Here is a 22120-nt window from a genome sequence, read left to right as displayed (position 1 = left end):
AGATAGTGGGTTGATCTGCCTACAACCAAGATCTGTATACACACTCCTGAAAAAATAGCCTCTATGTTTTCAATTTTTGACATATATGCACTCCAAATTAGGTCACAAGCTCTTCTATAAAGTCGTAGATCTCAAAGAAAGCTTCATTTTCATGAAAACATTTTTTGAATATGAGTTTTGTAGCTCAAGTTATGAGAAAAATAGTGGCATGTGGTCAATCTGTCTAGAACCCTCCCAAGCTCCCCTTGAATGACCCTCCCAAGCTCCCTCTCGAAGCTCAGAGGCAATGGCAATGCTTATGCTTCACAAGAAGCAAAGCAATATGGACGTCCTATTTCCAGCTTGAAGTGCTCTTCCAAAAGAGCTCAAGACACACTCAATAATGCCCAGCTCTACCCTGATGAAGTTTAGAGGTGCTCTGATAGATGACAAAGCAAATGAGATTAAGAAAAAACTCAATGAATAGCTTCCATGGCTTCCATAGCTATGAGCTTTCAAGCCAACTGTTGCTCCCCTGCTGCACAAGCTCTTGCTCCCAAATCCCAAGCTCTGATACCAGTTTGAAGTGCACGGATCAAAGAGAGAATGCAGATTCAATGGTGGATATTGTGCATGAGAGAGAGAGAGAGAATGACATAGTGTGTGGGTACAATAGGGTACCTCTTGTGGTTTTCTAGACAGGTATATAGTACATAGAGTACAATGTCGAGTAGGCAAGCCTAGTGGGCAGGTACATTGCCCTTTATTCCCAACATCATCCATTAGTAATTTTGAAACTTCACCAAATACCTTATAGAAACTTTACCTTTGATATCTCTCTCTTTATGTGCTAAACTCTGATCTGGTATCAATATCTCATCCAACTCTTCAACTTTTGGCTAAAATTTAGCACATACATCCTTATGCACACCACCATGGAAACGCCATGAAAGGCATTGTGTATTTGTCAATGTGGAGATAATTTCAGCCTATAAGAAACATAATTGAATCTCTCCAACACTTGGAAAGCCTAAAACATCTCATACTCAACTTTGGATACAACCTCTCTCTACCTTTTATTTTTTTCAACCTTGCTTTTTCAAAACAGAACACATTATCACACTTTACAAGCCGCAAATCACATCTATGGTGATAAAAAATGCATTCGTTTACTTATTTTGATACTCTAAAGAGCATCCTTGACCTTTTCATAGGCTACATCCATGTCTTTCACATACTAATGGGCCTCAAGATCTTGTTCTTTGTGTACAAAATAGGGGGCACTTTCTTGCCACCTTCCAAAACCTCAAATGGAGCTTTCTTCAGACCTTTGAAGAACATAACATTTGCATAGGGTGCATCCATGTTTTCTACATACTAATCAACCTCAAGATCTTGTCCTTTATGTGAAAAATATGGGGGACTTTCTTGCTACCTTCCACAATCTCAAATGGAGTTTTCCAATTGGAACAATGAATTGCATCGTTGTATGTGAACTCTATCAAAGGCAAATATTGCTCCCACTGTGACTTATGCTCAGAACATAGCATCTCAAGAGACCAAGCATTGTAGAATTTGCCTCTTTTGTGAGACTAATCATCTATTTTCATATGGAAATACAAAGAAAATATCAATGTAAAACCCATATTTTCAAATATCCCCTTCTAAAACAAACTAGTAATTCGAGGGTCTCGATCACTAATGATTAACTCTAGTATGCCATGATACATAAACACTTGCTACTACAAAAATAAGTGTTTCATATGATGAACCTTTATCTTCTTCCTCACTAAAATGAAACGACCCTACTTAATATTTAGCTTGCAAATAATGGTCTGTATCCCATCATTCCCCAATAGGTGTCCTAGTGCGAAGCTCAAAGATAAAGTCTATTGCAATGTTCTATCAAAGGCCTAATATCTTAAATAGGTAAGGGTTGCAATAAATCTGATGTAATTTTCCTATCATACTTTACTTTCTGACATACGATGTACATCTTGACAAATTGCTCAACATCATGTCTCAAAGAAGGCCAATAAAAGAAATTCTCCACTACTTTAACTATAGAATCAATGCCTCTATGCCTTGCATAAGGAGGATCATGACTCTCAATTATCACCTTAGGCCTCAATTGCTTTGTCACACATGGTTTTCCATGTAATATTAGAAAACCATCTCTAAGCACAAAGCTCTCATGACTCTGGCCATTGCAAAGCTAATCAAATACATTCAGAAAATCTGAATTAGTAGTATACTAATCTTTCATAGTATTCAACTCAGTGTGATATATGATAGTGACAGTTGAAATCTAAGGCTTACATGACAATGCATCAACCACCATATTCTTTTTTCCATCTATGTGCACCATCTAGAAGTGAAACGTAGATAAGAAAGTGGCACATCTCATGTGCTTCTCAAACAACTTAGTTTGAATAAAAAAGTAGCACAATCTTTGGAAGTCCATTTGTATTATGAAATTAGTCCCTAGGAGATAGTGTTTCCATGCCGAAAGTGCATGAATTACAATGTGAAATGCTTTCTCATAAACTTAATAATTCTTTTCTACACCATGGAGACCACGATTCTCATATGCCACAACTCAACCATCTTGCATTGAAATAGTCTCTATGCATTTCCTATATGCATCACGTTGAACAACAAATGTCATCTGTAGATTAGAAAACATAAGCACATGATATGAAGTCATCTTTTCTTTTAACTTCTCAAATGGTGAAATTTCCACAACTATCCACTTAAAAGTAACACCCTTCTTTTGCAAAGTATATTGTGGAGATACAATTCGAAAAAGTTATATACCCACTTTCTATAATAGGAACATAGACCTAAGAAACTATGGATCTCATGCATATTCTTTAAACATGGATGTCTCAACCTTTGCAAGTTCCATAAAAATGCCATCAACCAACATAATGTGTCCCAAAAAGTGAATCTCATGCCAACTTGTACAACTTATTGAGCACAATGTCCAAATTTCACCTATGCTCTACCTCATTCTTTGAATAGACAATTATGTTGTTAAAGGAAGTACCCACAAATCCCCTATGTTGCCTAAGAAACTCATGGAACCCAAAAGATTTCCTGAAAGCTGTCGTAGGCACATCCTCTAGTCTAATGCAAATCTCATTATACACACTTTTCAAATCAACACAGCTGAATATGGATACCTCCTACAATTTATCCATACCATCATCGATCCAAGGGATTGAAATTTGATTATTTCTCATGATTGTATTCAAAGTATGATAGTCAATGCATGTATGCCATGATCCATCCTTTTTTTGAACCAAAAGCATTGGAGCAAAAGGAAGATGAGTTGGGGTGAATCACCCTTTTCCACTAGCTCATTCAGTTAACTCAAGTTATCCCCCATTGGATTGAGCTTGCCCTATAGGGCGGCTTATTAGGAGGTCGACTTCTAGGGATACAATCTATGCCATGATCTTTCAACCTTTCATATGGTAGCTACCCCAAAAGTGACTAGGAAAAGAAATCAACATACATTTTTAGAAATGACATAGGATCCTTTCTAACTTAGATATGTTCCCAACATTTTCATGATCATCCTTATCCTAATGAAAATCAAGGACGCTAAAAGTTGACAGATTTTCCTTTCAATTTAACATCCAAGGTATAGGCCTTGCCCTTACACCAAATAGTGATTACTCTAGCATGCAAATCAATCACTGCATGCACATGATGACACCAAGGCATGCTAAGCAAGACATCACAACCCTCAAGTGGTGCGCAATGAAAAACTCTTCATTATTTGCACATCCCTAAATATGCAAGTAAAGATTCCCAATGAGTGGCATGACAAGCTCCACATGTTCCTTACATATCATACCAACTTCTCCTATGGGTCCCATCTCATCCTCTCTAATGCTTAGATGGGCTACCATGTCCATGAAGATAAAGTTGGTATGCCCCTTGCATGCCTTACCAACTTTTCCCATGGGTCCCATCTCATCCTCTCCAATGTCTAGATGGGCTACCATATACATGGAGATAAAGTTGGCTTGAGCTCCATTAACAAAGAAGTTTAATGCATGTTGATCTTTGATTTTGCCGCATACGCTGCTTAGCTCAATAGCATCATCATTAGGTTAATCACTAACAATATCTGGAACCAAACCAATGGATGTTTTGGGCTTCTTTCCCTTGGGATTCCCTTGATTTTCTAATTTTCTAACTTGTTGCATATGTCTCACAATCATTAGCCATGTGACCCTACTATTCACAAACAAAGCATTATTTGTAACCATCAATTCCCTACGTTGTGCAACTATCTTCCAGCCCTTTTCTTATTTGCCTCTTTTTATCCTAACTTTTAGATCTTTCCCTTTTCTCAACCTTTGAAAACTTCTTATTCATATCCACACCACTCTCCTAGAAGTGCACACCCAGCAATGCATCAACTATAGTAGATGCTTCTATAAGCTAAGACATGCTAGATACCATGGATTTAATTAAAAGGGCATGATTCCTTTTAGGCACTATAGTAGATGCTTCTATAAGCTAAGACATGCTAGATACCATGGATTTAATTAAAAGGGCATGATTCCTTTTAGGCAGCTCACATACATACTTTTGCACTTGCTCATGAATAGGAACTAGATGATAATAAGTCATTGATAGCAAGACATCCCAAAAATTCTTATTATAATTTTCCACATTATTGCATTGCATTGCATCAAGGTTATTCCACGCTATCATAATGTCCACTTCAAATTACTACTCGACAAATTTGAAGCAATTTTTTTCTTAAATTGTATCCAAGTTTACAGTGTTCTACCTTGTATCAAGAGTGTGGTCCACCATTGCAATGCCTTTCCCTTCCAAAAAGTGGCTACCTTTTAAATATTTGGGGATTTAGTGAAGTTGCCTCCCAAATAGGGTCTTGAATAGGCTATATCAAACTACAAAATAAAAGTTAAAGCTTTCAACCTATTGTGTGTCCTGTTGAAGGCCTCAAACTTCATCTCTTTTCCACCCTCATCATAGTCCTTTGCAACTACTTTAGGAGTCAAGTTATCAAACATTGGTTATGATGCTACAAAAAGGGTGCATTTGCTATATTTACATCATGAACAACACCTCAAAAGCATTTGCATGACCAACAATCATTCCTTGAGCCCCAAGAGCACCACCATGAGGTGCAAATGCATTACCATACATTCCACTTTATGCCCCAAATATCATGCCAAATCTACCATACGTGGGGATATGCATATTAGTAGCCATACCTGGACACATTAAGCTTTGCACACTATGCATTGATTGTTGCATACCATAAGGAGTTGTGCCATATATTCCCATATCTATTGCTTTTAATTGAGCCTTAACTTGATAATCATATTCTTCACTTCCTTCCTGGTCATTAGCATCTTGTGGTCTAGAAGGACTTGCTTCTTAGTCAATAACTACATTTTTCTCCTTGTTGACCATGTTGTAAGCTTCTTCTAAGATTAGGCACCAAATTTTCCCATTCACTACGTGCATTTTCAAAATGAGATGCATCATCACTAATTGATCCTATCTCACTATAAGAAAAGATTATTGTTGTAAATGCTCAACTAAACACAACTTTGGTACTAGAGCAAAGCTTTTGACCTTCATTTAAGTGCCTTAGACCCACCAAGTTAGGGGAATTGATAGTATCCTAGAAATGGAACCATGTAACAAGCCTTTCTTCTCAAAGAGGGTACTAATGACATGATTAATCAACAATTACAACAAGCAATTAAAGCACGCAAATTGAAATGCATAAGTTATCACTTAATCTTGGATAATGGAGAGTCTATTAGCATTGTAACATGAGGTGAATGAGGAGTGTCATGTAGTAGCAATGCAATGTCCATTGAGCTTTAGTCTTTAGCATTGTAACATGACGCGAATGAGCATTTCGTGTAGTAGCAATGCAATGTTCACTAAGCAAAAGCTTGAAATAACATTGTAACATGACCTGAATGAAGTGTGACGTGTAGTAGCAATGCAATGTCCACTAAGACAAAGCTTGAAATAATAGTATAAAAGGTGACTCTCCTCAATCTCCCCTAAGGTCTCTTTTCTCATCCAAGAAGATGCACATGAGGCCTAGACCCTTGGTCCCCATAAGCAACTTAGAAGGGAAAGAACAATTGTTGTGTGGGCATGCACGTGTAGTACATATGCATGTGCGCATGTCAAATGCCTTTTTCCCTCAACATTGAGGCCACAACCATGGCTACAAACATTAGATTACTAATTTGCAATACATTGACTACAACACTATACTATTAGCCACAATACTCTCATGGGTTCTTCCAATGTTGAACTTAAGTTGGAACTTAAGTTGGTTAATCAACATCATATTTTCCTCTTATGGGTTGTTCCAATGTTGGGACTTTAGTTACAAACGCTAATAGTATTATATATATTCCTGGCATATACACATGATTCTCACAGAAGAATCCGCAGTATTTTATTTGCTTGTCCTGTACATGGGATTCATGACCAAAGAATCCATAGTTTGAAAAGAGTGTAGGATTCAAGTATGATGTGTTGTCTGAACAAAGATCATGGCATTCTAAAGAGTGTAGGATGAGTATGATGTGTTGTCTAAACAAAGATCACGGATGCCGCACACTCCGAGTCGACCGTGCTGCCTATTGATGTGGGTGCATCACCACCTTAATGCATCCATCTTCCTTGTCATTGAAGATCTTGTACATGCGGGGCGCCTCATCGAGGGAGGCATGGTGCGTGATGACAATGGTGGGATCAAGCTCACCCTTGTGCACCATGGGCAGCAGTATGGGCCAGTAGCGTTGGCAAGGCGTCTGCCCCCCGCGCATCGTCACGCTCTTCTCCATGAAGGCGCCCACATTATAGTGGCTGGTGTATCCCGCATAAGCCCCAATAACCGACACCCTGCCGCCCTTCCGCACATTATAGACAGCTTCATTCAGAATCTCGGAGCTGTCGGTTACAGCCCCTGTTGCCATCTCCACCTTTAGTAACATCGACTGCGCGTAATGCATCCCCACAGCGTCAATCGCAACATCCGGTCCCAATGGCAGCACACTCCTTATGGCATCATAAACCTGTTTCAGCTGTTTAATCAGAACCAATATTCTCCAAGTGGAAAGACCCAACAAATTATCAGAGTTTAATACCTTCTCCTTCTTGAAATTGATGGTTCTCAAGTTGGACATTTTGCCCTTTGCATGCTCCAGCCTGAGAAGAAAACCTCATTAATCCCAGGAATGGTTTGTGCAGAAAGAAAACCCCATCAATCCACGAATGGTTTGTGCAGAAGTCTGCAAGATCTTTGATTCTGCTCACCATTTACAATTAATATATAAGATCATTTGAGACTGCTCTCCATTGTTATAATGGCCTCACCTGTAATCAAGCTCATCGATGAGGAACACCTCATTTGCACCGCGCACCTTTGCGCAATGTGCTGTGAGAATCCCCACAGGCCCAGCACCCCATATCGCCACATTATCACCTTCACCCACCTCACCAAGTTCATTGGCATGCCAGGCGGTCGGCAGTATGTCTGAGAGGAAAATAACCTTCTCATCTGGCAGATCATCAGGTACCTTCAGCAGGTTGGTATCAGCCAGCGGCACACGCACATAGTCAGCCTGGCCACCGGGCCACCCGCCTGTCAGGTGGGAGTAGCCGAAGAACCCAGCTGTGCGGTCACCATACAGCTCCTGCTCCTGCTTGCTAGGGTTGGTGAGGTCACAGCAGCTGTACAGCTTGTCGGCGCAGAAGAAGCAGCGGCCGCAGCCGATGTCAAAGCAGGCCACGACGCGGTCACCCTTGCGGACGTTCTTCACATCGGGGCCGACGTCCTCCACGACACCCATGAACTCGTGGCCCATGACGTCCCCAGGCTGCATGCCAGGGATGCAACCGAGGTAGAGGTGGAGGTCAGAACCACAGATGCAGGTGCTGGTGATGCGGAGGGTGGCATCAGCGGGGTGAGTGACGAGCGGCATAGGGCGAGCCTTGTTTACTTTGATATTCTTCTTGCCATGCCACTCCGTGGCACGCATAAGGCGTGTACCGTCGACCTTCGGCTCGATGGGCACGATGGGCACTTGCGGATCAGTGCGAGGGGCTGCCATCTTGCCTGTTATCACCTCACAAGATATGCAAAAGTGGCTGTCTGCTTCCAATAAATTACAGCCTTCCTCTCTCCTGTTCTCTGCGGATGTGCCTGGGTCTTTACTGTACAAATCCTCCCCTTCTTCCTTCCGAAACTGACTTCCACACTGCTGTTGGTTTAATGGAAGCCTGTGCGGAAGATCGACCGTCACCCAAATAGAAGCGATAATCCTCTCTTTATCTTGCCTTCTCGGCATGCTGACCACTTGGCACGGTCATAGACCATAATATACCCAGGCCCTTCCACCATAGCACGCCAAATGGAAGTCTTCTGGAAGTTGGCGAGGCCAGAGAGGCCTCGAGTGTTCTTATTCTCCTGGTCTACAACAGCCTTTATCAATGACATCTTCTCAAGGGATTAAGTATGAGAAACATAGTACACCTAGTCCTTCCCCACATACACAATCCTTTCCTTCATTCCTAATAGTTTTGTGTGACATTATAGACTACTAGAAAGCATAGACTGTTTTATCAATGTGAATGACTATGTTGTTTATAAACACCCAAAATTTTACCAAGCAAATTTATTCTTGACCCTAAAATCACCATGCACCCAAAATTTTACCAAGCAAATTTATTCTTGACCCTAAAATCACCATCAAATAAAGCCACAAACCCCCTAGGGCTCTTTTTGCTAGTTTAGGAACTAATCGATCACCTCAAACTTTTTTTTGTCATGTGATAATAATTGTTAATCCAATGACAATACACTACAAGGAGTTGAGCTTATAGCGACGGCGATTAGCGACGGCGGGTAGCGGTGTCGCTATAGTGACGGTCCACAGGAAAAAAAAACGGGCCGAAACCGAGCGCGGCTTTATTTCGCGTTTTCGCGTTTTGTGTTTTGAGAGCGAGAGCGAGGGAGAGAGCGACCGTCATGAGAGAAGGAGAGGAAGAAGACTTGCCGCCGCCGCCGCCGTTGTTCGCGAAGGAGAGGAGGAGCCTTCATTGCAAAGAGGAGCCGCCCCACACTCACCATATCTCATCGGTGAGTCTCCCTCTCTCCTTCTTTTGCTTGTTTAAGGTTTAAATCACTTTCTCTTTTGCTTGTTTAGGAGAGGAAATGAGATAGAAAGAGAGGGAGAGGGAGAGAGAGGGAGAGAAAGTGAAAGAGAAAGAGAAAGAGAGGGAGAGGGAGAGGGAGGGGGAGGAAATGAGAGAGGGAGAGAAAGAGAAAGAGAGGGACAGGGAGAGGGAGAGGGAGAGGGAGGGAGAGTGCATTCTCTCTCTCCCTCTCCCTTTTGCTTTTGGAGAGTGTTAGGATATATTGTGAGAGGGAGAGAAAATGAGAGAGAAAGAGAGGGAAAGAGAGAGGGAGGGAGAGAAAGAGAGGGAAAGAGAGAGGGAGGGAGAGAAAGAGAGAGAGAGAAGGAGAAAGAGAAAGAGAAAGAGAAAGAGAGGGAGAGGGAGAGGGAGGGGGAGGAAATGAGAGAGGGAGAGGGAGAGGGAGAGGGAGAGGGAGGGAGAGGGAGAGAGAGTGCATTCTCTCTCTCCCTCTCCCTTTTGCTTTTGGAGAGTGTTAGGATATATTGTGAGAGGGAGAGGAAATGAGAGAGAAAGAGAGGGAGAGGGAGAGAGAGGGAGAGAAAGAGAAAGAGATGTATACTCAAATGGATAGCTTTATGGAGATGTATGTCTACTCAAATGGATAACTTTTGTCTACTCAAGATGTAGTCCACCTGTGTGTGTATATATTGGAACGATAACATATCCATGATTATGGTAATAGTATGCACTTTGCTTTTTTTTAATGGGTACCATTACATCGACTCCTTAAGAGGGCTAAAAATTGGTCATACACTTTATAAAGTCTAATTAGGAGATTTAAGATGCACGATAATAGACTTATCGATAATGGTATGCAATGTGCTTTGCCATGGGCCACGTACATTGGTGACTCTTTAAGATGGCTTAAATTTGGTCATATCCTTCATAATGTCCAAGTAGGGGATCTAATTGTGATATGCAGAATTCCTTGTTTTTGTATTAACTTTATAGGCATAACAAATTTGTAATTATGCCAATTAGTCAACGGAAAGACTAAAAGAAAATGATACCCTAGCTAATGGTCATTATGGTGCTTCGTCAAAATGAACCCAAAAGTATTACTATAGAAGAAAAATCCCTTAAATTGAGCATAGGATATTTTCTTCAAATGTTATGACTATGAGTAGAATTGATTGGAACAAATTTTATAACTATAGTTGATAAATTTCATAGATGGCATTACTTTTTATACATGGACCTAGGACAAAAAAACCACATTACTAAGATGCTTTTTGTTGAGACTGATTTATTATTAGACTAAGAGATCCTCAATGATGCTCATAAATTTTGTTGACTAAGATTACTTATACTCAAAGTCCTCTAGTGCAGTTGTATAAGTAATCCTAGTAGAGCCCCTCTAAGATACTCAAAGTACATAACCTAGAGACCGTAGCTAGGTATATAAGGTATAATGGCCATACAAGAAGACACCTTCAACTCTATATTCACCTCGTGAAGAACGTCATTAATCATAGCGTCCTTGTCACCAATCTTTTTGTTGCAATGATGAAGTAACATATTCATCACTTTTCCTTTTAGCATCTAAGGCATTATCCAATCTTTTAGTCAAGTCCAAACATTTAGTCTTCAACTCATGAACCTTATGAACCAATGCTTTTTTCTTTTTACAATAATGAATAATTATCTAACGGGACAAACAAATCCTTGAGCATGGTATATGGCCGAGATATAACATTAATAAATCTCTCAACTACTATGTCCCATGCATTCTTTACATCAATCAATAAAGCATTTCTTATATCTTGAAGTTTAGATTTCAACACCATGGATGCATCAATATCAACCTCAATGTTTTACAAAATTTTCTTATCAATCTCTTGCAGAGGCTAAAACCTCTCAAGCAAGAGCTTATGGTCAACTTGCAACTGTTGAGATATCGAGCTCCACTCGTGATATGCAAGGGTGACCATTGTGCATTTATATCACTGACTTGTCAGTTGCAGATGCAGTTGGTACACCGCCCATGAATAATAGCTAGATGACAGCTATCCTTATCTACTCTAGTTCGTGGCTCAGTTAGTATGCCACCTTAGTTAGTTGAGTTTGGTTTGAGACCCATATATAGGGTTCTTCTATTTCTATGTACTTGAGTTCTTTTGGCTTACACAACTAAGAAGAGGAAAACTGTTTTCATCCTCCACCTTTGTGTGTACTCCCCCATTGTGCAAGCAAGAAAGCTACAAGTGAGACTCCTTCCTTCTCTCCCACAATCTTGAGATGGTATCAGAGCCTTGTTCGTGGTAAGGAGCTCAAGAAAGCAAACCAAGTTCGCGGTATTCTGGTAAGAGGACCAGTGTTGCTTTCATTTTTCTGTTTTGGGAGCAAGTCTCTGCAGGTAGCACAGCCAGAAAGTGCAAGAGTGCATTGTCTCAGATTAAGACGCCCTTCGCGGTGTAGCAAGAGGGCAGTATATGCTACGGGCAAGGGCTTTAGCCCATCAGTTGCTCTGTTTTTTCTATTTGAGGCCATTTCGGGGCCTGTTTTGGAGGCAGAAGTTTTCTGCACACACTTAGGAAAAGGCCCTGTTTTATATTGGGCGACCACTGTTCTACAGATCGGTGAAAAGTTACTGTAGAAATTGCATCATATGTCTGTGCGCAGAGACATTGGGAGTTACAGAATCATCCTTGTTTCCTGTTGATGAAAAATCGTCACTAGGAAGTGACTGTGTAGTCAAATACCACTTTCGTCAGTTTTGCAGATTTGCCCTTGTGAGGCTGAAGCTCTGTTCTTTGCAGTGATATAATTTTTTGCAGTGTTCTGTAATGGCGTCTGATTCTCTTTCATAGATTGTCATTGAAAAGCTTGACAAGAACAACTTCCAAGCATGGAAGTTTAGAATGACGAATTTCCTTATGGAAAAAGGATATTGGGAATTCGTTGCAGGAAATGAAGAAGAACCAATTCTTCCTGATGTTCCCAATCAACAGCAAATGCAGGCATTTAAAGCATGGCATGAGAGAGCCATGAAAGTTATGTACTGGCTGTCTATCAGCATTTTAGACTCTATGATTGTGCATATTCAAGTAAGTACGCCAAAGGAGGCATGGGATACTTTGTCAAAAATGTATAGCACAAATACGCAAGCCAAGAAAATGTAGCTCAAGCAAAAGTTGTACAATGTGCAAAGAGAAAGTATGAGCATCAATGACTACCACATAAAGGTGAAGAAGATTGCAGATGCACTTGCTTCCGTTGGGTTGCCAGTGGAAGATGATGATTTAGTTTCTGTGACCTTGAATGGTCTAGAAAAGGATTATGCACAGTTCCGAACATCCATTTCCATCCGTGAAAGATTTCTTGATTTTGAGGAGTTGATTGCCCCTCTAATTTCTGAGGAGCAGAGAAATGGTGGTGCATCTTCTTCAGGAGGAACTTCAAAAGAAGCTGTCTTCTACTCAAATGCTGGAAGAGGTAGAGGCAGAGGTAGAGGAGGCCAATTTGGAGGCCGTGGTAGAAATCAGAATATGCAACAAACTCAAGAAAACCAGTCCTATGGAGGAGGACATGGTAACTCTAGAGGCAGGGGGAGCCAAAGAGGTCGTGGTGGATGGCAAAGAGGCCAAAATGCAAACAGCAATGTTGAATGCTACTACTGTGGTAAAATGGGTCATATGGCTAAAGACTGCTATAAAAAGCAGAATGACATCATGAATGGAAATTTGCAACAAGGGAATTATGCATCTTCTAGTAGACAGGGTGATGATAGAAATGAGCATTTGTTTATGGTGCAGCACATGACCAATTTTGTGACAAGTGTAGAAGAAAGAAATGATGTATGGTATGTTGACTCAGGTGCATCAAACCACATGACAGGTCATGCAGAATGAATGCAGAATGCAAGGAAAATGAAAAAACCAGGATGTATGGAGACTAGTGATGATATTGCACATCCTATTATGCAGATTGAAAAATTTCCTTTGTCTATGCAAGATGGGAAAAAGAAATACCTGTCGGATATATTTCATGTCCCGAATATCACCAAGAACCTGGTTTCTATTGGTCAAATGGTTGAGCAGGGCTTGCAGGTCAGATTTAATTCTCATGGATGCTTTGTTGAGGATATGAAAAATAAAGGTCACTTGATATCAAAAGGAAAGAAGAAGGGCAGAATGTTTACGTTGGATGTAGACATGCCTGAATTGAGTGCAGCAATGTTTGCACATGGGACCGGTGTAGTTACAGATATTGATATCTGGCATAAACTCATTGGTCATGTTAATGTACAGCGACTTAAATCAATGCAAGCCCAAAATATTGTTGCAAGATTGCCTAAATTCAAGGTTGCAGAAATGCATAAGGTATGTGAAGCCTGTCAATTTGGAAAACAGGCAAGGAAACCATTTCCTAGACATGTTCAAGAGAGTAAGAAGCCATTGGAATTAATCCACTCTGATGTGTGGACTGCTAAAGCTGCATCTCTTGGAGGCTTTCATTATTTTGTCACTTTTATTGATGACTATAGCGGAAAATTTGGGTGTATTTTATGAGAAAGAAAAGTGAAGTTTTTGGGCATTTCAAAACTCTTAAAGCTATGGTTGAAAAAGAAACAGGCCTGCAAATAAAATGCCTAAGGTCAGATGGAGGGGGAGAGTACCTCTCAAATGAGTTTGCAAGGTTCCTGCAAGAGCATGGCATAAAGTAGCAATATTCATGCAGTCATACCCCACAAAAAAATGGAATTGCAGAAAGAAAGAACGGGCATATTGGAGAGGTATCTCGTGCCATGCTCAACAAAAAAGACTTGCCAGATTTTTACTGGGCTGAAGCAGTTGCTACAACAGTCTACATAATGAACAGGACTCCCACTGCAGCAATACATGGGATGACTCCAGAGGAGAGGTATACTGGTAGGAAACCAGATATTTCTCATTTGAAGATTTTTGGTTGCATTGCCTATGTTCATGTGCCAGATGAGTTGAGATTCAAGTTGGATCCAAAAGCTGAGAAATGCATCTTTATTGGTTACTCTTTGCAGAGCAGAAAGGGTATAGATGCTATAATCCTTCTACTCGTAAGTTTACAGTGAGCAGAGATGTTGTTTTTGATGAGATGAGTAGCTGGTATAAACCAGTAAATGTGATTGATGATGTAGATGCACAAAATGGTAATACTGCACAGAATTCACAGCAATGGTCACAAAATATTAGTGGACCTGGAGTGTCCTCTAGCAGTGATTCACATTCTTCGCCATGGCCAGGCAGATTGAGATCAAGAGAATCTCCTCAAAACAATGCAGATAGTGGTATGCAGGTTTCACGAAAAGGAAAAAAGAAGGTAGATCAGCCCATGTTTGATGTGAATGCAGGTCATTCTTATGTGGATGGTGAATCCAATGGCTCAGAACAAAGCATTGTTGATGAATTGGGTATTCCTTCTATTGTTACACCTAGAGTAAGGAAGACCAGGGATGTTTTGAGAGCACCTGGGAGTGAACCTACTTTGCGCAGGTCTACCAGAGCTAGGTATCCTGTGGATAGGCTGAAATATGATGGATTTACAGCCATTCACTATGCCTATATGGTCAAAGTGATACAGGAACCAGAACCCACTTCTTTTGAGCAAGCCATGGGAAAAGAAAAATGGGAGAAAGCCATGGATGAAAAAATGGATGCCTTGGAAGAAAATGCTACATGGGAATTGGTACCTTTGCCTAAAGGTAAGAATGCAATTGGTTGTAAGTGGGTTTATAAGGTGAAGCACAATGCAAATGGTTCTGTGAACAGATACAAGGCAAGATTAGTAGTCAAGGGGTATGCACAAACATATGGCATTGATTATGAAGAAACATTCAGTCCCATTGCAAGGATGGCAACCGTAAGAGCAGTCATTGCTATGGCTACATCAAAGGAATGGTCTTTACATCAGATGGATGTAAAGAATGCCTTCTTACATGGTGATTTGCAAGAAGAGGTATATATGGAGCAGCCACCAGGTTATGTGCATGCTGTTCATCTTGAGTTTGTTTGCAGGTTGAAGAAAGCCTTGTATGGCTTGAAGCAAGCACCTAGAGCATGGTCTGACAAGATAGGACAATATCTTGTCACTATTGGCTTTCAGATTTTCAAGGCAGATTTCCCACTTTATGTGAGAAAAATAGAGAAATGTATTATGCTACTTGTCATTTATGTTAATGATTTGATTATGACAGGTGACAATGATGAAGATATCCTTCATGTAAAAATGCTATTGAAGCAGAATTTTGAGATGAAGGATTTGGGAGAGCTGCGTTATTTCTTGGGCATTGAGGTGATTAGATCACCAAGTGGGATACGGCTCTTACAGAGGTAATATGGATTGGACATGCTGTCCAAATATGGAATGACAGACTGTAAGCCTATTTCAGTTCCTTTGGAGCAGAATGTGAAGCTGAGCGCAGATGCAGGTGAGCTTTTGGAAGACCCTACTATGTACAGACACATAGTAGGAAGTTTGATTTATATGACTATTACTAGGTCAGATTTGAGCTATGCTATTGGATTGGTAAGTTAGTTTATGAAGGCTCCAAGGAAACTGCATTTGGATGCGGCTAGACGCATACTCAGGTATGTGAAGTCCACATTGCAGTATGGACTACTTTATGAGACTGGGGTTCAGATATAGTTGCATGGATACACTGATGCTGATTGGGCTGGTAGTATTTCTGATATACCATCTACCAGTGGATATGTGTTCTCTTTTGGGAGTGCTGCAGTCACTTGGAGCAGCAAGAAACAACCTACAGTTGCCTTTTCAAGCACAAAGGCTGAGTACAGGGGCGCAGCAATGGCTACATGTGAGGTAGCTTGGTTGCATAAGCTACTTTATGATATACATCAGCCTACAGATGGGCCAGTTGTAATTTATTGTGACAACATGAGTAGTATACACTTAGAAAATAACCCAATCTATCATGCTAGAACAAAGCACATTGAGGTGCATCATCACTATGTGCGGGAGAGGGTTTTACTAGGTCTTATTGATCTAGTTTATGTCAGCACAAAGGATCAGGTAGCTGACATATTTACGAAGGCATTGGGCGCAGAGAAGCTGCGCAGGTTCAGAGACCTGCTTGGTGTGCAGGAATTGGGATTGAGCTCGAGGGGAAGTGTTGAGATATCAAGCTCCACTCGTGATATGCCACGGTGATCGTTGTGCATTTATGTCACCGACTTGTCAGTTGCAGATGAGGTTGGTACACCGCCCATGAATAATAGCTAGATGACAGCTATCCTTATCTACTCTAGTTCATGGCTCAGTTAGTATGCCACCTTAGTTAGTTGAGTTTGGTTTGAGACCCATATATAGGGTTCTTCTATTTCTATATACTTGAGTTCTTTTGGCTTACATAACTAAGAAGAGGAAAATTGTTTTCAGCCTCCACCTTTGTGTGTATTCCCCCATTGTGCAAGTAAGAAAGCTACAAGTGAGACTCCTTCCTTCTCTCCCACAATCTTGACAGCAACTTGACATACATCTCCATAAAGCTATCCATTTGAGCCTCATTTTTCCAAATTGTATTACAAGTCATTAAATTGTTTGTTGTAATGTAGATAAGATGGAAAACGAAGAAGGTCTTGTTGTTCAAGATCGCGAGGCGTATCTTAATCAGCGTGTCCCATGTCCTTGCTCTCAATGCAAGTTGGCAATTAGACGAAAACACCGATTGTCTATAGAACACGTACGACGATTTGGCGAGTTTCAATCTAAGATCATTTATCAGGCGATTGCGGATTTTCAGCAAACGGTAATTTGAAGTTAATATCAAGCATGCATTGTACTCGCAAGCTAATTGAAAACCATGTACAATAAGATTGGGTCTTGCTGGCAAATTTTCTATCCAGGGAGGTGATGTCTCGTCCTAAGGGGGAGTGCACCCTTTGCGGCCAATTAGAAGAGTTCATGGGCGTGCGATGGATGGAGTGCAGGAGCCAATCCACCACTCGCAAGGCCAATCTATATTGTCAATGCCAGAGGAGACAGACAACCTTCCAGACCTACCTACAATCTTGGAGCCTGAGATGGAGGCAATGATCGATGCATTGATTCCCATGGATGTCGAGACTTCTGATCCGCTTAGAGAAGAAGTATCCATACCATTATATGATGGGTGCCAAGTATCTCGGTTGAAGATACTGCTTACACTCTTAAGTGTGCAAGCAAAATACGGGTGGAGCGATACAAGTGTGACCGAGTTATTCAGGTACCTTGCACATAGGCTTCATTGATTTTTTTTTTGACACTATTAATACAAACATTTGTGCTTTTTCAAGGTGTTTTATGATTTTTTTCAGGTTATTGAGATATCATATATTACCACCTGCAAATACCATGCCTGAGTCTCGTGATGATGCACGACATGTTTTACGAAAGCTTGGCATAGACTACAATAACATCCATGCATGTATCAACGATTGCATACTATTTTGAGGAGAATACGAGACTATGGATACATTTCCAAAGTGTGGTGCTCATAGGTATCGACAGGACTTGCAAGGGCAAACCATCCCTCAATAAGTTCTCAGACACTTTCCTCTCATCCCCCGCATAAACCACATGTTTCGTACGTCCGGCATGACGAGCTTGATAATGTGGCATGTGCAGAATAGGTCCACGGATGGAGTTCAACGAATATTAGCGAATTCGCGCGCAAGGAGCCACATTGACTCTACCTTTCCAGGCTTTACACGAGAGCGAAGGAATCTTCGGCTCGGTCTTGCAATGGATGGCGTGAACCCATTCAGTCTGCGCTCAACTTCTTACAGTGTGTGGCCTATAGTCCTTGTCAACTACAACATCCCTCCATGGCTTTCTACGAAGAAAGGACATCTCATCCTTAGCTTGCTCGTCCCAGGCCGCTACAAAGTAAAAAATATGGACATGTATCTTCGTCCATTAGTCGATGAGCTTAAGATTTTGTGGGAGGAGGGGGTCACTATGCAAGATATGAGCAGGCGCGATGGTCGGCGGTCAGCCAATATTCGAGCCATTCTCATGTGGACGATGCATGACTTTCCAGGATTGGAAGAGTGCTCAGGTGAGCAGGCCTCCATTCTCGCTAGTAATATCTAGATTTTATCTCATTCAATCAAGTATTCACTAGGTCGTGGTGTTGGAATAGGTCTGGTTACCTCAGGTTATCATGCATGTCCATTGTGCGGGCCACTGTTAGACTCCCGAAGGTCACGAACCATGAAGAAGATGGTATATCAAGGACATGCCGCTTTCTTGCCGGAGGATCATGAACTCAGGGAAGGTTTCCTTGGATGACCTCCAACACGTATGAACGCCGCAAGCTAGTACGAGCTGAAAATGGTCCATGCGGAATCACATCCAAATGGAATGCGACGATTCTTAGTTTTCTACGAGTTGCCATATTGGACCCACTCACAGGTCAACCACTTGTTGGATCCCATGCATATTTTCAAGAATGTGGGCAGCTTGCTATGGGACCACATCACAGGAAAGAGAGACACTATAGGGGCACGAATGGATTTGAAGGAGGTAGATAAGATGGAGGCGCTTTGGCCGCAGTCGAGTACTGATGGTTGCGTGCAGCTTCCTCGCACTCCTTGGGTTTTGTCCACTAAAGAAGAGTGCATTGTGAAGCAAGTAATCAAGTCTATATGCACTCCGAAGGGTATGATGCATTCTTTCAGGTCTACATTTTCTAAAGACGACCAATTATCAAGGCTAAAATCCCATGATTGGCATAAGATATGTTAGATTTGTGCTACGAATGGATTGTAATTAGCGTGGGCATTTTGCAATTTGGAAAGTGTCTATTATTCATAATGCTTTCTCATTTGTGGCAGTTTGTCCTACCGATCGCGATCGCAAGATGCCTTACTCTAGAAATTCGCGGGGCCATTTACAAGTTGTCGACTTTGGTGCAATGGATCTCACAGAAAGAGATTAAGATGTCCTCTATTGAATCCACGAGGCGGGGAGCAGTGGAGACGGTCTGTCTCTTTGAGAAATGCCTACCTACTAGCATGCTCACGATACAAATCCACCTTCTTGTGCATATTGTGGACGAAGTGGAGATTGCTGGACTTGTCCATATGCAATGGATGTTCTTCCTGGAGCGCTTCATGAAAACCCTGAAAGGCTTTGTCCGACAACGAGCTCGGCCAGAAGGTAGCATGGCCGAAGGTTGGTTGGTGTCAGAGGCGTTAGTGTATATTTCACAATGGCTATCAATGGTGGAACCAGACAATGAAATGCTATGGACGCTGAAGGACGATGATAGACTGACTAGAGATGTGGTGGTTGGAAATGGGGTAGAAAAAAGAATGGATGCCTCAATGGAAGAGAAGGTGAATCGCTTTTGTATGTTGCACCATGCCTCCATGGAGATGTGGCTCGCCAAGTACCAGATTGCAAGGCAAAATCGAGAGAAAGCGCGAGCCAAATTCCGACGTAGTACGTGTCATCGACTGATTCGATATCCGGAAGGCATGGAGGAGATGCCGTGGTTTATGTCAACGCGATGGTTGCATGGAGCCTTGACTGCAGCATCTCGCGAAGGGATAGAGGTCTCAATGGAGGAGTGGGAATTCTCGAGGGGATGTAGTCCAAAGGTGATGAGGGGTTTAGAATCTGTCGTATCTAAATTTTATATGTGACATCTAATTTGAGTGTTTCAATGTACAGTACAAAATATATAGTGCAGCATAGTCGCACGAACGACATTTTCGCATGGAGCATATTGACAAAATGCGCTCCACAATGGACTGTGATGTCATGGTAAGGTTTGAGCAAGAGAGCCGGCGACGAGTAACAGATCCAAACACGGTTGTGGATGAGATGGAGTATTTTGGGAACTTGCAAAGTATTATTACGGTGGATTACCGTAGCTTCTCCATGATATTATTCGATGTGCAGTGGTTCAAAGTGGTACTTAGAGGAGCTGGAGCAACAGTTCGACGAGGTCCATCTGTATTTCTCGAAATAGATTCCGAAAAAAAATGGACGGATTTGCGCGACACCTTTGTGTTGCCGGCCCATTGTGAACAGGTGCATGGAGTCATTTGCTTGCTAATTGTATTACGACATGGTTTATGTCACAATGGTTTGAACTCTCTTGTACATGTTTGTGAATAGGTAATCTTCTATCCAAACCCCTGACAACCTCGATGGTGGTATGTTATACCTTCAACTCCCCGAAGTGCGAGAGTATATGATCAAAGCGATGTTTTGAGCATAGATGAAGATAATATGCAAATAGAGAAGTCAATATTGCAAGGGCTGGAGGCCGTCGAAAGCTTGGAGCCATCATCAGCTAACAATGATGGAAATACAGGAGTCCAGGAATTTTTTGAGAACGAGGCGGACTCATTCTTTTGTGGTGACATGTCTATCAACCTTCCAGTGTATGCGGAGTTGTGTCAGGATGTGGTGTCTCCATCTCGTTGTTCAGCTAGAGCTGCGTTGCCTCCAGGATTTGTCACACCTATGGGGACGTCTACTCCAATTACTCCGGCTTTTGTGCAGCCGTCAGCAGGTGGCACCCCTTTGGGTGCCACTCCGATAGAGATTACCCCCGTCGGTACACCGGATGTAGAGGGGTCTCCTGGATATGCCCAGGAGTGTGGACGCAGATGGGAGAGGACCCATCTTAGGCAAACTCCTAGGGATTATGGATATCTGGTCGATAGTAGGTCAGGAGCCATCATCATGAATGATGAGGGGAGGAGGGTGATGGCTCGCATGAGAGAGTTGTGCCAACAAGTTTTTCAGCACAACGTCCTGGATCATTGGAAGAACATACCGGAGGGGAGCAAGGACTACATAGTAGCATCCTTGCACGAGGCGTTTCTGGTGCCAGCCGCAATAGATAAATTCTCTACGGGATGGATGATGGATTGCATGCATGCATACATGTCACACAGACGATCCGACGCACGCAAGGCAATCAAGAGTGGGGCTGCAAAGCCCGAGTGATTAGATGCAGACAACTGGCACCGACTGAGGGAGGAGGCTACAGATTCTCCAGGACGTTGGAGTCAGCAGCGCGAGGCGACAAGGGCAAGACTTGAGGCCGGAGTGGTCCATCATCTTGGGAGTGGTGGGCACATGACATATTTGGAGGACTTTGTAAGTTTTTCTTTTGTTTTGCTTGTTTGTTTTTTTGAAATATTCTTTGTACTGACAATCATGTTTCTAACAGTTAGCATTTTGTTTTCTTTGCAGCACTCCATTAAAAATCGCGATCCAATAGGCCTTGAGACTTGATATGCAGAGAGGCACGGTCTCAATGCATTGATCGACCGATTGTATAGACGCGGAGGCCTTGTAAATCACTCATCTTTCTTATCCGTAGTTACCATGAGATATTTGAATGCATTATTGTATGGTGGATTGATGTGTTGTTTCTTTTTCTGCAGAGTCTGTTCGATGCTCCTTTGTGGTGGCGGGACGAGCTTTCGAGGGACGAGGATTTGTAGCTCACCCTTGGATCCTTGGAGCTCACACACCTTTATTTTTTAGTCGCCTGATCTATGTAGAAATTTTCTATGTATTAGTGATATCTTGTCATGATTGTACCAATTCCTTTTTATGCGATTATGTATTTATTTCATGTATCAATTTTATGATTTCAGTATACATTCTTTTTGTTTGCAAGCGCTTTGTATACAGTAGTACAGAAACTATTTTGTATGGCTCTCATATAGCACATAGTGCTATATGTGGCAGGGCAGCTTATTGCCCTGCCACAAAAAAAAATTATCCCTGTTACCATCGCTATTAGCGTCACAAATTTTACTGCTCGCGTTGCTATTGCCGTCGCTATGCGCGTCGCAAAATGTCGCTATCAGCGTCGCTATTGACGTCTCTATCAGCATCGCATTTGCGATGCTGATAGCGACGTTTCTATGGCATCGTTAATAACGACGCTTTTTGCTACGAC

The 22120-nt window shown here is 41.8% G+C and overlaps 1 protein-coding gene across 1 annotated transcript; it reads right to left on the bottom strand.

The window, feature by feature from the left end:
• Positions 1–6233: 6233 nt before the first annotated feature.
• LOC148031069 (uncharacterized) lies at positions 6234–8341 on the bottom strand. The gene is made up of 3 exons (XM_087685665.1): positions 7384–8341; positions 7155–7215; positions 6234–7082 (listed from the first exon to the last, which is right to left on the bottom strand). Exons 1-3 carry the CDS (start codon positions 8118–8120, stop codon positions 6645–6647), a joined length of 1236 nt encoding a protein of 411 aa, XP_087541791.1. The 5' UTR covers positions 8121–8341; the 3' UTR covers positions 6234–6644.
• Positions 8342–22120: the final 13779 nt, after the last annotated feature.

Source organism: Lygodium microphyllum, chromosome 9 (genome assembly GCF_053477565.2).
Source record: "Lygodium microphyllum isolate KBCC chromosome 9, Lygodium_microphyllum_v1.1.10, whole genome shotgun sequence".
NCBI classification, from domain to species: Eukaryota; Viridiplantae; Streptophyta; class Polypodiopsida; order Schizaeales; family Lygodiaceae; genus Lygodium; species Lygodium microphyllum.
The sequence above is the reverse complement of the archived record's forward strand: the minus strand, read 5'-3'. Positions and strand labels throughout refer to the sequence as shown.